The 14,594-nt window shown below is 51.4% G+C and overlaps 4 protein-coding genes and 2 pseudogenes across 4 annotated transcripts; 3 read left to right on the top strand and 3 right to left on the bottom strand.

Moving 5' to 3' along the window:
* Window positions 1–698: 698 nt before the first annotated feature.
* SAPIO_CDS4425 (uncharacterized protein) lies at window positions 699–1,235 on the bottom strand (the record flags this gene model as incomplete). Its single annotated transcript, XM_016786976.1, has 2 exons — window positions 699–916; window positions 1,019–1,235. The coding sequence occupies 2 exons, from the start codon at window positions 1,233–1,235 to the stop codon at window positions 699–701; spliced, it is 435 nt and encodes a 144-aa protein (XP_016643321.1).
* Window positions 1,236–1,969: 734 nt separating this feature from the next.
* On the bottom strand, window positions 1,970–3,047 carry SAPIO_CDS4424 (uncharacterized protein; the record flags this gene model as incomplete). The annotated part of the gene is made up of 2 exons (XM_016786975.1): window positions 1,970–2,555; window positions 2,644–3,047. 2 exons carry the CDS (start codon window positions 3,045–3,047, stop codon window positions 1,970–1,972), a joined length of 990 nt encoding a protein of 329 aa, XP_016643320.1.
* Window positions 3,048–3,615: 568 nt separating this feature from the next.
* Window positions 3,616–4,701, bottom strand: SAPIO_CDS4423 (annotated as a pseudogene; the record flags this gene model as incomplete).
* A 2,660-nt stretch (window positions 4,702–7,361) lies between these two features.
* On the top strand, window positions 7,362–7,843 carry SAPIO_CDS4422 (uncharacterized protein; the record flags this gene model as incomplete). The annotated part of the gene is made up of 3 exons (XM_016786974.1): window positions 7,362–7,553; window positions 7,634–7,711; window positions 7,772–7,843. The coding sequence occupies 3 exons, from the start codon at window positions 7,362–7,364 to the stop codon at window positions 7,841–7,843; spliced, it is 342 nt and encodes a 113-aa protein (XP_016643319.1).
* Window positions 7,844–9,643: 1,800 nt separating this feature from the next.
* On the top strand, window positions 9,644–10,471 carry SAPIO_CDS4421 (annotated as a pseudogene; the record flags this gene model as incomplete).
* Window positions 10,472–12,716: 2,245 nt separating this feature from the next.
* Window positions 12,717–13,796, top strand: SAPIO_CDS4420 (uncharacterized protein; the record flags this gene model as incomplete). Its single annotated transcript, XM_016786973.1, has 3 exons — window positions 12,717–12,810; window positions 12,934–13,103; window positions 13,194–13,796. 3 exons carry the CDS (start codon window positions 12,717–12,719, stop codon window positions 13,794–13,796), a joined length of 867 nt encoding a protein of 288 aa, XP_016643318.1.
* Window positions 13,797–14,594: the final 798 nt, after the last annotated feature.

The raw sequence follows: 14,594 nt of genomic DNA, 5'->3' as shown, positions 1-14,594 counted from the left end.
CGGCCTTTGCCCGCCATGTCGGCGGAAAACTGGCCATCAGAGGGCCTTTAGAGGTAGCCTGAACGACAACGACGGCTTCCATATGCAGAGGCTGAGGCTGAGCGCTAGAAATCCCCGGAAGAGGAACTAGGCGGAGCAAGAAGCCTGACGTAGAGTTTGGGTACTAATCCAGGAATCCTACTGGAGCTCTGCCGGAGAGTCAAGCTGCTTTCCAATTCGGTATGTTTAAGGAGAGCAACAGACGGACAGGTGGCCTTCGAGGGCGAGTTGAAGTCGGCGTGATAGAACATGGGCGCTACATGTACTGTAATGTACTATGATGCACTATGATGTACTATATGGTGTTATTTGGAGTTCGTCGGGGATAAGTTGATTTACGCTTGTTGTAAGTTAGGCAACACCAACGGTCTAATTACGGGTACGGGAAGGACCAAAGTTCCAGGTAAGTCCATCTCGCGAATCAGTTGTGAAACAGTAACCTCATATCAATCATACAGCCGTTTTCATACATGGCGTTCAAATACCCCTTTTACATTATTCCAATCTTTTTCTTTTTCTTTTCCCTCTCCCTCTCCCCACTCCCAGCTCCTCGAGACCGCGATGACCTCGCCACCCGGCACTCCCAAGCAGCACCAGACGCCCCCTTTTCTGCCCTACCAGCCCACTCTGAGCGATATCCCCTGATCCCTTCCTCCATTCTACGCCTTCTCCTTGGACTTACCCGCAGCTCCGCCGGCTTCACCACTAGCTTCCCTAGCCGCGTTCCTTGCTTCTTCCAACAGCTCAGTAGTGTCTAATTCCGGCTCCTCTCCCGCTGCCTGGCTGGCCTTGGCAGTTGATCCCGGCACATGGTGGCCAGGCATTCTGCCGTGGAGGACGTCGTCACCTGCGTCCTTGACTTTGTGTGCGACGGAGGCTTTATGTTTGATGATTCTATTAGCTTCTTATTGTTCATAGGAGACTAGATGAGTGGCGGATGTTGAAGGAGAGGAAGGGCTAGGAATGGGGAAAACTATACCTCCGATGTCAATCCCGCCGACGATCTTGTCACTGACGACGCGGTCTGCCTTTTTCAGGCTATCCTTGACGGACTCGGTGACAGTCCTCTGCTCGGGCGTCGTCGTGGAAAAGGTCCGCGGGAAGTGGCGAGTGGCTGCGTTGGTGAGGAGGATCCGCGGAGTTATAGCGCGGGGGGATATCGATGCTCGTCCGGCGAGAATCTTTGTGACGGACATTTTTATGGGGAATTTTGCGCTGCTTCTTGGATCTTTGGGACTTGATATAAAGAGGGAGAGATGGAGGATGAATGTGTCAACAGGCTTTCCTGAAATTTTCTGATGTGATTGGGAACTTCGGTGCCGTTGGGATTGTGTGATTTGATCGAATCTTATATAGAGCAGGCTCGTGGCCACAGTGCTCATCGATGACGTTTGGTGATGTCATGGATGTTGGATGGATGGGCGAGGGAGGGTGAGGAGGGTTCGTGGGAGGCGCTGCTCAGGAGATTGAGGGTGGTGGATGGTGGGATTATCAGGGTCTACACAGTGTTGCTAGAGTACGGGTGAACGAAGAGAGACGTGTGGCAATGGGGAACCAGGAGAAGTCGACAGTAGATTGGATGGAATGGAATCTGAATCGAACACGATATGAAGAGACAAAGAGATCGCGATCTGACAAAAGGTGGATTCGGACTGATAACCTCTTAGAGACAATCGCCAAGTACCTTTCCGCGGGCTCAGAGAATCCTAAAACACCAACAAGTACTGGAACACCTAATATGGGCTCCCGAACCATTGCCACTTGGGATAACTGATTATTGGTCGTGCTGTGAACTGCGAATCACACTCTATCAATCACTCAGTCGTAAAACGAATGCCATCACGGATAGATAGAATGACGTAGCGTAGTTCCCCATCTCTAACAATTGAATTTCCTTAGATCTTCTATAAATCCCTAGAAAAACACTTGTTTACCTGCCCTTAAACACAGGCTTCCTCTTCTCAGAAAACGCCTTCAACGCCTCATCCCTATCCTCCGTCGCCACAACCCGCTCATACATCTTGTTCTCCATCTCCTCCCTCGCCCACCCAACGGCCTCCAACCCAGCCCTAATAGCAACCGGTCCGCCCTCGCAAATCTCCATCGCAAACCTCACAGCCTCGCTCAGCGCCGCCTTCTGCGCCCTCTCCAGGACGCTACCGGTCTCGCCGGCCGCCGCGTCCTCCTTCTCCGTCACCTCAACCAGCCTGTCGGCGATACCGAGGAAGTAGGCCTCGGGCGCCGACACGCGACGGCCCGTGAGGATGAGGTCTCGGGCGCGGGAGAGGCCGACGAGGCCCGTGAGGCGGTAGGTGCCGCCGGCGCCGGGGATGATGCCGAGGCGGGTCTCGGGGAGACCGACTACGGCGTTGGAGGAGAGGACGCGGAAGTGGGTCGAGAGGGCGAGTTCGAGACCGCCGCCGAGAGCGAGGGAGGAGATGGCGCTGATGGTGGGGACGGGGATTGTGGATAGGGCGGAGAATGTGCCTCGGAGGTTCGTGAGGAAGATTTCGGTTCTATGAGGTCATTTCTTCGTTAGATATTCATCCTCCTCTGTAGACAAGGGAGCAGTGAAATGAAGGGAAACGGAGGGGCCAGCCTTACTCTTCCCTAGTGAATCCCTTCCTCTCCTTCAAATCGGCCCCGGCGCAAAAGCACGACTCGACAGCGCTAGCCAACACCACCGCCCTCGTAGGTCCCTTCTCATCAACCCCCGCCGCGCCCCCAAAGATCTTCTTGGGAGGTAGCTCCTCGCCGTTCTCGCCGTACTGGCTGTGCACGGCGTCGATCTCTTGCCGCAGCGAGGTCAGCAGCGCGCGCGAGATGGCGTTTCGCGCCTTGGGGCGATTGAGCTCGAGGACACGGATGTGGCCCGAGCCGGGAGCGGGGAGATTCGTCACGCGGATGAGAGGCTCGGTCGATTCGGCGGAGTAGAAGCGGCGGGCTGTGGTGGAGGTGATGCGCATGGGGGCGCGCTGGCCGAGGCGGAGGAGGGTTCGTGTAGGCATTTTTTTCGGTTGTGGAATTGGGAGAAGAGGGAAGAGAGTTGGGATTGAGGTTGGATCAATTGATGGTCAATTGATGGGGAGGATGGGGATGGTGGAGGAGGGTTTCAATGGTTTCCGGGGAGCTTTCGTGGAAGAAATGACGTTTTGCAGAGCTTTGGTCGGCTCGGCTTTTCTTCCGGCTTGTGTCGGCCATTGATCGGGACGAGCTTCACCGAGCTTCACCGAGCGCATTTTTACCCCAGAATCCGAGGCACAACTTTAACCTCACTGCAGATTGAGCATAGTGTTTTATAAGATGAAAAAGAGGGACGGCCTGGTAATGAGAGCTACCCGGGAACTGTCGGGCTTTAATTCTTCCCCATTAACCACACCGAATTGATCAATTCCTGAGTGACATGAATCGAGCCTCCAGGTCCTTGCAGTCTCATCTCCAGCAGATCAATGACGAGCATCAGGCTGAAATCATATCAAATACCGTTTTCTGTATTCGAACATCGCTCTTTAGCAAACGCCAACGCCTAACCGACTATCCAACATTAAAGTCATAAGAGAGTGAAAAAGATCCAACCTAAAACTGCTTGATGAGTGCCGCATCCACCGGAGGCACCGTAACCACTTCCGTATCATTCATCTCACCACCCCTAAATGCATACGTAAACGTCCAGCCCGAAGCGGCTCCTCCATGCCTCCCTTCCCTATCAACCACCACAATGCCGCTCATGATCCCAGGATACCTCTTCACCATCCTCCTCACCGCGTCCTCAGCCGCCTCTGCAGGGGTCATCCCGTGCCTCAAGTTCTCCACAGCTTGATAACACGGCAAGAACCGCATCATGATATCCCCATCTCCCGTCGCACCACACCCTCCCACCTCGCTGTCAACGTAGGATCCACTCCCGGGAATGGGCCCGTCGCCAACGCGTCCGGGGATCTTATGCGATGCGCCATTCGTCGAAGTCCCCGCCGCCATCCTACCCGCCTTGTCAATCGCAATCATCGAGATAGTATCATGCGACGTCCTTGTCGACCTCGGCGCTCTTTCCTCGCTATATCCCCACAGTCCTCTTCCTTCAACCTGTCCTCCCGATAATGGAATCGGTTCATACGGCCCACAAGAACCCTTCGGATCTGGCCTAACATTCATCCTAAAATTCCCCTTACACCCACCCTCCCTCCACTGCTCACACAAAGCCCTCGACTCCTCCGTCCCCAAATCCTCCTCCGCAAACCCATTCTCCACCGCAAACCGCGTCGCCAAATCACCCGCCAACATCGTGTGCTGCGTATACTCGAGCACCCTCCTCGCGACGGCCACGGCATGCCTAATACGTCGCAACCCCGCCACGGCACCGATCTTCAACGTTGCGCCATCCATGATCATGGCGTCGAGGGTCGTTTCGCAGGATTCGTCGGGAGATCCGCCGAAGCCTACCGTGCCATCGCATTGGTTGCGCTCGCACGTGGAGCAGCCGATTTCGACGGCGTCGAGGGCCGTGGTGGTGGGGCTGAGGAGGGAGGTGTAGGCGGCTGTTGTGGCGGCCGTGAAGGGGCCGCCCCATGTGTTGATGACGAAGGGGAGGCCTGGGGGGATTTGGGACTGGGCGTGGGTGAGGGAGAGGAGGGTTGTAAGGAGGGAGAGGGTTGGGAGGTTCATCGTGAGTCTGTCGCGTGCTGTGTTGTGTTGTTGAGGTGAGGTTGTTGATAACTTTAGGTGAGGGAGGTGCGATGTGGGGTTTGTTTTGGCTCTCCTCATCGCCTATGTAGAACCAACGCCGCGTCCACGCAGCATTTTGGCTTTTAAGCACCAATGCACCACCATAATACGGGGCTAAAATCTATCGTTACGCGCGAAATTTTCATATTTTCTGCTTGAATATTAATTATGAGAGGTTTATTTCCATGTAGGAAAGACTCTATATCAATATTTACTTTCTAGTTTATCGATCACTGCAAATCGGTAGCTCCCAGGTCAGCTCCATTGAGAGCGTTTCTCTTCACACCAGACCCACTCGAGGACCCGAGCCTCTCTCCCCCGCCCTCGTTCGTTAAGCATCTCGACATTGTTCATCGATACGCATACCTCTCGGTATTCTTGTTCGGGAATTTGTTCGGGGAACGGGCCTCGTCTGGTTCTTCACACAATGTCGGTCTCCACATGATAGCACCAGCTCACCACCCCCATGAAAGGGTACCATCCGCATATGCCATCTTATAAATGTGTCATTCGCAATCTTCAACCAATCCTCTAAGCTACTCTCGAAATAGGAACAGTACCAAGGGGAAAGGCCCATGGATGAGACTGACGGCGCGGTCGGTTTCCGGGTACCAGACTAGGAATTAGAGGAGTTTACTGATTTATTTTTAGTACACTGGCAGATCGGATAGAAGGCTCGGGAAAAGAGAAACTAGGTTCGGTTTCCCTCCGCCCGTCAAGTTTGGCGTATTGTTCTCTTGCGGGAAGCCTCTCCCAGCGGAAAGTCTCTCCCGGCGGAGGAGATTCCCACTGCACATGTCTTCTTTCCCTAAGTCGGCAATGATAAACTACGCGAGATGAAGAATGGTGTTCGTTCCTACGGGGCCTAGAAAACCACGTTCTCTTGGGAGGAGCGTTGTTAGTCCCTCACCTACAAACCGCGAGGGCTCACTGATGGTGCTAGTGCTTGAAATCTCCGCACGAGGCTCTTACGAAGTTGACTCTATGGGGACAGGTTGCACGGATGCTGGCTTTCTGGGGAGACCTACTATGGTTGATGATTACTATCTCGAAAAGTGCGCCACCACGGCTCGCCAAAACCCAAGGTGGCACCGTTAATATGGAAGTGGCAGACGGCACGGTGGACGCTGGATGCCCATCCCGAAAACAGACGGGCGTCGCTTCTCACATACGCACACACATCCACACTCATGGCGAGACCCATCATTCAGCCTGAAGTGAAGGGTATCTTAACCCCGAGCTTCATTGGCCGGTTTTGCAATCTGCCCACCGGAATCGCATGCTTTCACCCACTCTTCCTCCTCAAACCCCCCTACACGAGAAATTCGCGAGACAGCGGCTTGGTGGTTTCTTGGTTAGGCCAGATGGCAGCGAGGATTTCAGTTGAAACAGCCTGGGTAGCACAGGAATTCTTCATGCCCTTGCAACGTTTGAGTAGGCGATGGGGGTTTCTGTCGGAGAGACCGGAATCAAGGCCGGATTGTGGTGGGAATCACAGCCATCGATCGCGAGGCTTCCAACCATCCGTGAGGGTGCGTTGTTAACGACGAGTCGGAACGATGGGGCCGCTGCCGCCATTATATTCTTCAAGTTTGTGAGGCTAAAACAGGAGTTCACTAACACACTTTGAGTAGATACTTTGTCTTGATCAACTACACGTTCCCATCTTTTTCTCTGAACCCATGAACGACCTATTCTCCGCCAGACAAACCAGGACATGGGAAACCGTCTGGGTTCTAAACCGAGAGACGGCATAAGAGCGACCCAGTTCAATTGATCTCATCTCCCGGGTCTGTTTCTATTCTAAGATCCCGAACTGGCTCTAAAAAGAGACCCAAAAAGCTCCAGGGAGAGAGACCCGATATATCTCGACCCTACGCGTAAGGACCACGGATCTGTTAAATTAAGTAGATAGATGAAGTGACTCTTTCCAGCTTTCTCCCAGCAGGGGAGGCTCATCATGGGGTTCGTTCAGGTTTCCCACTGTCAGGGCCGATATGGCGAGAGACGGATAATTTGGCGCACTCCACAGAGCCATATATATTCGTCCGGAATAGGAAACCCAGCAAAGCACTCATTGTTCGTTTCCGCGTCCTTTTTAATCTACGTCATTAATGAAAAGGCAATATCCAATATTCTTGATATTGGCTGTCCCCCATGATGATGCCGAAGAAGTATTATTTGAGCCTGCGAAGGATAAAATGGTTTTGAAGTCCCTCGCGAGTTTCCGGAAGTCCCGGTTTTCTCCTGTCTGTCCGCCAGTCTCTTCTGCACTTCTTCAACATCACGCTATCGTCACTTCCAACGATCGCAAAACAGAAACCAGTCGACGAAAAAGTTGCGCGTCTTTTAATCGCGCGTATGTTGTGAGGCGTCTCCACTCAATAGCAGATACGAAAAGCCCCATCGAAAGAGAAAAAAAAAGGCAGCAAGCGCTAAAGCGTTCCCACCTGAAAGGGAAATTGATTGTCGCGTATTTCCCAACGTCTTTTTCACCTCGTCACTCACTCCATTCTACTTCATCTCGGCTACGAAAAAAAAAAAAAAAAGGGGGGGGAAAAGACGGAAAAGAGAAAACAAGAAACCAAACTGTCGCAACAATGAACCTCCCTCTTAGTCTTCTCGGCCTCTTGGCTACCATGCTCGCCCAAACCGCCGCCTCTCCCATCGCAGAGCCGCCAGAACAAACGGCTGGCTGTACCGTGACTATCGGAGCTTGCCCCAACGGTTCGCTGATCGAGCTCAACCTCACCGAGTGCGCCTGCAAATGTCTCGAGAGCTCCTGCAGTGAGGTATGGCTGCCGCCTCTATCACTTCGCCAATAGATTCCACTCGCCCTCTGTGGTAACTTTGCTGACTTTCGCTTCTGTAGATCGGAGGATGCGACAATCCTAATGGCACACCGTTCAAGGGTGATGATCTTGGCAACGAGTTCCAAAACTGCGTACAGGTACGTCGGGGTGATTTGATATCAAGTCATGGCAATCTGCTAACATGATTCTTGCTGTAGAGTACCAAGTGCTTGCCCATCTTTGCCGCCGGCCAAGAACTTAACCCAAGTTTGATCAACTGCGCGCCCTGACGGGTTTAAGAGAGAGAGGGGGAGAAAATCATAGGAGCAAAATCGTGACCCACGGTGCGTAAGCGGTTCGCCTGCAGTTAGCACGCGGGAGGGATATCTGTCTGCATGGAGTTTGGGCGTTGAGATCATTCGATTCGGGCTTAGGGGAAGGCTAGCCTTTTTGTCAATATTCATCTATGGATTGAACATTTGTGGGAGTTTTTATCTTCTTCGCAAAATACCTTGGGCTTATTACTACGGGAAACAAACAATTTGACTGGCGTTGGCATGGGAACTTTCTGTAAATTAGGTGTAGAGAATAAGAGATTTGGTTTTAGATATGCTGTGTCGCTTCGTGATGATGGATTCCTGTTGCGATTCCAGTCAAACTGCTCCGAGGAGCCCAACGAGGAACGGCAGGCTTTCTAAGTGTCATAGGTGTCGTTAATCTTGTCAGGGAATTCTAGCAGCGATACTCCACTGTTAGCGATGCTTGTCCAGGATGTCATTCATGATCAAGCAATGGAGGAGCAAGCCAGTGAAAAGACCTACCTTCATCCTGATCCGCGGTTATCTATCCACATGGCCCTCGTTCTATTTGGTTCGCGGTTTTACTATTTCGAGTGGTCCGTAGATGCCGCAAATCAATTCATAATTTCTGAAGTTTCCCCCTGAGGGGGGAAATCGAGAGTCGCCGGGGCCCGGACGGAGACGGAGGAGGCCCCGCTTTGACCACCGCCGGAAACTGGGAACCCCAGCAGATGAAGTTGGCGGCCCCCGATATGTCCGGGAACCCTGCCGCAAAAACTGCACACCGCGCTGAGTGTTTAAAATAAGTAGGAATAATTTCCGATTCTAGAAATCTATTTGGATCGTGAATCTAGCGTCTAGGTTCAAAGGAAGGAGTGCGAAAGACGCCTTCCGCACCTCTGCAGCTTCCTGGCTTCCTCGACATACCTCCCCCCCCACCCCGCGGATATATATCCTTTATATACGAGTCTGTGGCAAGAACTATCAACCGAGCAGCTCAAGTGGCAACACTGCGACCAAATGGCCAAGTGGTCAATTGGAGCGCTCAGAAGGTTAGAAAACAACGGTTTTCGTGGTTCGTGGGAAGCAACCGGGATTCGATCCTGGGAGCGACCCGCGAGCGAGCATTTTGCCTTTTTTTTTTTCTTTTTTCTCACTTTTTACATTTTATTTTCTGTGTCTTCATTTCGCTCTTTTTATCATCGCTGTTATACTAGTTGAAAAGACTATAACTACTGTCTATTGCTAGATTAAGAGCATCGTTGGGGTACCAGAAGACCGTGCAGTACAGGCCGGGCACCCCCGGGTTGCAACTCACATCACCTCAATCGGACAACCTCATGACTGTACAGTAGATGGTGTAATTTTCCATTATATCAAACCAGTGGCATTCCCCACGCAGATAAATCCCGTGGGCTTGGATACTACGGTTGACTGGTCTAAAACAAAGATTAAGTTGCGCCCTAGAGAAGTTGTCCCGCTCGCTTCAGAATCATAAACTCATGTGGCACAACGCCACACACACATACACGCCGACCTCACTTCATATGTGGAGACGAGTGATGCCTGATTTAGAAGAGGGTATATCAACGTTAAAAGACCCGGGAAAGTTTTCCCAACGGTTGCCCATACCACATGGCACCCGTGTTTCATCGAGGGTGACTCCGAGCCCGGAGTCCCGCTCTCACCTCTCATCTCTCATCACTTAACTCCCTCTTTCGGACTTTCGAAAAGTGTCGGAATCCTATAGCAGAGAGGAAACCAACCTACAGCACTTTCTTCCATTTCCGGATGACCCGCGGTGCCAAATCACGCCGCTCCTCAGACCCGAGCCTTTCCCCATCAGAGTATCTCGCCCGAGGCGCCGTTATCTCTACGCCCGAGCTCCTCCTACTTATCCTCGAGAACCTGGACTTGAAAACGCTTTTGGTAGAAGCCCAGCTGGTCTGTAGGGAGTGGCGTCAAGCGATAGCGTACACGATATCCCTGCAAAAACGCCTCTTCTTCCTCGCCGACCCCGACTGGGATTCCGACAGCGGATATCCCACACCTAACCCACTACTGGTGAAATTCTTCCGTCCATTTTACCCGACAGAGCTTCCAGGCTTCAGGGAAGGGAGGTTTTCCTCCTTCGACGAGGTCGACGAGGGCTACTACGACACCCTTGCCGGACTACGAGACGATGTCGGCGGTGAAAGGAGCCCAGCATTCGCGCGCCGCGAAGCAAGTTGGCGACGGATGCTCCCGACGCAACCTCCGCCACGCCGGCTCCATTCCCTCAAGATCCGCAGGTCGACCATCCTGGGGTGGAAGCCATTGATTTTGGAGTTTCCCGACGGGTTGAGGATGGGGGAGCTCTGGGAACACGTGTGCAGCCAGTTCCTGCGCACGACCAAGGTGACTGTTTTGAATCGCATGTTTATAGACGAGTCGTCTTGCAGGCAGATGACGTTGAGTGACTACCACAGGAGGTTTTGGAAGCGTGTTGGGAGGGTTGATTTGTTGGTTTTTGGCATCATGATTGATGATTCGGATCGGTTGGATATGAAGCAGAGGAGAGAGTTTTACTGGCAGGAAGGGGTACATATTAGTCGGAGGGTAGGATGGATGGATGGATGAATGAAATGAAAATCATAGAAGAAACCCTTGAAAAGAGGTTGATGTCTTTGCGAAGTGAGTCGTCACCCGGACTACGCGGATCTGCTGCCTTCAGACAATTCCAAGGCAGTCAGTCTTCGACTAAAATAGGCTGTCATCAGTGAATCTGGGAAAGGATCGCTTGCTCCAACCATTCCAGGAGCCTCGAGTCACCGACCTGATGGGTATCCAGGAGTTCAGTTTCAGCTTAGGGTTTCCACTCCGAGTCACAACAATCAGATAGCAATCTCCTCGGGGGCATCCTGATTTCCCTCTGATCACCATTGATCCTTCTTTCCATGATATGAAAACAAGACAGAACGGGCATCTGGGAGCCAATCAACCAACCAGCGCTGCGTCGTTGTCTCAAACATCCAGTACACTCCTCCCCTGTTAATAATGAGCATACTTAGCCCAGAGCGTTCCTTTCCGTGGAGTTCGATCACCAAGCCACCAAGTGTTGGGAATGAGGTATGGTCATTGATGCGTTAAAAGCACCTGGGAAGAACCGGACATTGTATTGTCGGGTATCCGCAGAAAAACTCGCGTGTGGCGTTTATTCCTTCTTTAGACCAGTGCTACAAGGAGGGAAGCCAAGTCCCTGAGTGGTGTTGACTGGCACTATATTGTTGATTTTGCTTTTTCCCCCACTCCACGGCATTACTAGGACAGAGTGGTTCATGCTTATTATTATCAGATTTACCCAGCGGGAATCCTGAGATGTGGTAGGGGCTTTTGGAACATATCAATGAAGTTTGTCTGAGACTTGTCCTCAAAAGAGCCCTAGTTTGTCCAGACTAGCACCGGGCTCCCAAGCCTCTCTCTATTCCTCGTCATTTCTATCCTCTCTGTCTCTATTCTTACCTTGGATTTTCTGATACCAGAAATGAATTATGCGGGCTTCACGATATTTGATCGAACCACTGGTCTTTATCACCGGGGCCTCGACCAGTCCTCGGAACCGTCTTGGAGGGCTTCTCTATGAGAAGGGATAATATTGAGGACCTCGTATCATATCCCCTCATCTCAATGTCAGAATCCCTTCGTGAAATGGGAATTCGATGCGAAAGGAGGAGTTTGATAGACTTATTTACGCCTCATCCGGACTCCTGCAGGGAAGTCCGAGAAGCATGAGCTAGCATGGCGACTTGCGAAGCGGCCGAAGGGCCAAGAAGGCTGGGGGACTAAAGGGCTTGAGGTAAGCTTAGCAGAAATGCGGTGTGTTTTTCCATTGCCGGGGTTCAAATTTGTGAAAAGCTTACAGTTTTCAAACAGACTTGAGATTGAAGTCATCCGGATCCGCTCGGCAATGCCATTATTGCTGCTGTCTCAACCCCAGCCTCTCAACACCCTGGAGAACCGAACGAACTAAGAGTGTAGCCTGCTTCGGGGACTAGATAATCTTTGCAGGAAGCCCCGATCACTAATCCTGAAAGAGATATGCAGGCTCTGGGCTCCTACATCACACAATCCAAGAAAAAGCAAGCTTCTGAAGGGCTCGTATCGATTACTGATCCTCTTCTTGGGAAGAGTATCCTAACAGTAGGCGTTCCGAAACCTGATGGGCGGTATGTCCTACCCCAATCTCAACTTTATATTCTTTTCCATATATAGGGTCAAGGTCTCGTGCAGTGTCGCCAAGTGCATATCGCGCTTCCGGGAGCTAGAGCCTGGACGCTACGTTAAAATTTGCCAGCCAGGCTCCGGTCCGGATGGCTCTCTTCCTAGTCAGATGAAGCTCTTGGGCACTGAGCTGGGTGGTACTTTTTCGAGAAGCCAGTCCTTCAAATACGAGAAGTATGGGTTGCTGTATCGAGAGTGTTCATGGCTAGTTCCCGCTAGGCGCGACGAAATACCCTCGAAATAGGAGAGCATGAAACTGCAAGAGAGGTATAGAGAAGTGCGTAGTTTGGTTTCTGGGTCTTGGTCTGGGATGAGGAGGCACCCGCGCAAACCAGATGAGACCCTTAAAGAGGCGAGATGGCAAAAAAGCAAAGGGAGGATGCCGATTATCCATGCTTGATTATTTATATATGCTTGCCAAGTTCCATTTCCCAGGATATTTTTCTCTATATTTCTTATATTTCTTACAACCCTGTTTGACACTCATCGATCGTTGACTTACTCCTTCTCACTTGTCCTCTCCATAGAAGTCTCCCTGATCAAGCGAGCTGTATTCGATTCACTAAAATATCAAGGCCCCTTAAATAGCATCATGTCGACAAAGATGTCAAACGGGAATCTGGCCGAGTGCGATTCTAATCCGAGAATTGTACCCATGAAGGTCATCGTCTGCGGCCTTATGAGGACAGGCACTTTGAGTTCGTGAATTTGTTCTTTCCCCAAACATGTTGGATGCCGAATAACTTCCTCCTTCCACTAGGGTTTTATTTCCAATCATCATGCCTCCTGACTGATTCTTTTCCCTTTTCTCGTTTGTGTAGGCATGAGAGCTGCCCTAAGACAACTTGGTATCCACGATGTTTACCATATGCAAACAACCGGCACAAATCCCCAAGACATTCCTTTGTGGATGCGAGCAATCGACGCCAAATATAACGGAATCGGGCGCTTTGGTCGTGAAGACTGGGACAAGCTTCTTGGCACACATCAGGTATGAGAAGAAAACGAAAAGAAGGAGGATAGTCCGAGTTTTATACCAGAAGAAAATACTCACAACTCTTTTATGAAACGCTGCAAACAGGCCACTACAGACGTCCCCGCCTCCTTCTTCGGAACCGAACTCGCAAAGGCATACCCAGAAGCCAAAGTCATCATCCTCAACCGCGAGAGAGAGAAATGGTACGATTCCTGCATGGCGAGCATCCACGCCGCTTTCAGCAGCCTTTCGATCTTCAACAAAATCCTCATCGTACTGTTCGATCCCACCTTTCGCGAGTTCGGCATGTTCATGAACAAGATCAACACCCAGATCCAAGGGTTCCAGTGGCCGGAGAGGGAAAAGGCTCTGACCTTCTTCGACGGATATTACGCCGAATGGAGGTCCGAGATCCCGAAGGAACGTGTGCTGGAGTATCGCGTCCAGGATGGTTGGGGTCCGCTTTGTCGACATCTCGGCGTGCCCGTTCCAACCGTTCTGGGACCGAATGGCCAGGTCGTCGAGGCTCCGTTTCCACGGTTGAATGATGGTGCGTCGATGAGGGCTGCTGCGCAGATTAAGATGAGGCAGATGCACTCTAGGGTGTTTAAGAGGTTGTTGGGTTGGGCCCAGACGGTGAGTTTGTTGGCGTTGGTGGTGTATGTTTTGTATACGAGGCGGTCGACTCGGGGCGTGTCTGAGTTGTGAAGAATGATATAAACACGAACGGGCTCCCGGTAGGCGTTTGTTGCTACGAGGATGCGTATTTGCTGTTGAAGGCTGAGATATGAGAATCTAGAGATCCGACCATGTTCGTGTTGAATAGCTCCAATAGGAGAAACTAGGCAATGGAGTCTTCAAGTTTGACTTAAGATTCAAGCAATTTCAACTCTGTCATTCCTATCTCTTCCATCATGCACCTAAAACTAGATTTATTGGAGCATGCTTCCAGTCCGTGAAGCGGTGTTTCGTTCGTATGCTTCATCTATCAAGAGATCTGTGTATCGACTGAAACTTGATCCGCTTAGCGCAGGATCCATTCGTAAGAACTTTGCGAAAACAGTGACCATGTAGTGGAGGTGTCGGAATTTAGGGGCATAAACAACTGAGCTATGATTGATGGAAAGCAAAATGGCCGCCCGCTCCGGGCTACGCGATATGTTGGATATGATATCGGCTCCGAGTCGATCCCGGAGTCAAAGCGGCGAGCCGGCACTGGAAGTCTCCGGCGCTGTGGTGGGACGTGACGCCAGCTCTGCGGATTGAACGCGTGCTTGAGTCGCACCAATAATGCATCATTGACACAAGGCATTTTGCGAGTTAATTTGACCGACCGGGACGAAGCTGTAATCGAGCTAAGCGGACTTAGATGCTCTGGCGACCATTCGGTTCATGTCTTGGTGAGTTCTACGAACCGGATCAATTCAGCGATGTTGAATCACAGGCAATTTTTTGTCAATCAGAAACACCGCGGCGAGTCTTAGCTTCTTAGCTTCTATCCAAACT

Source organism: Scedosporium apiospermum (assembly GCF_000732125.1).
Source record: "Scedosporium apiospermum strain IHEM 14462 chromosome Unknown SEQ_SAPIO_0092, whole genome shotgun sequence".
NCBI classification, from domain to species: Eukaryota; Fungi; Ascomycota; class Sordariomycetes; order Microascales; family Microascaceae; genus Scedosporium; species Scedosporium apiospermum.
Note: the sequence above shows the minus strand (reverse complement) of the source record. Positions and strands in the feature narration are given on the sequence as shown.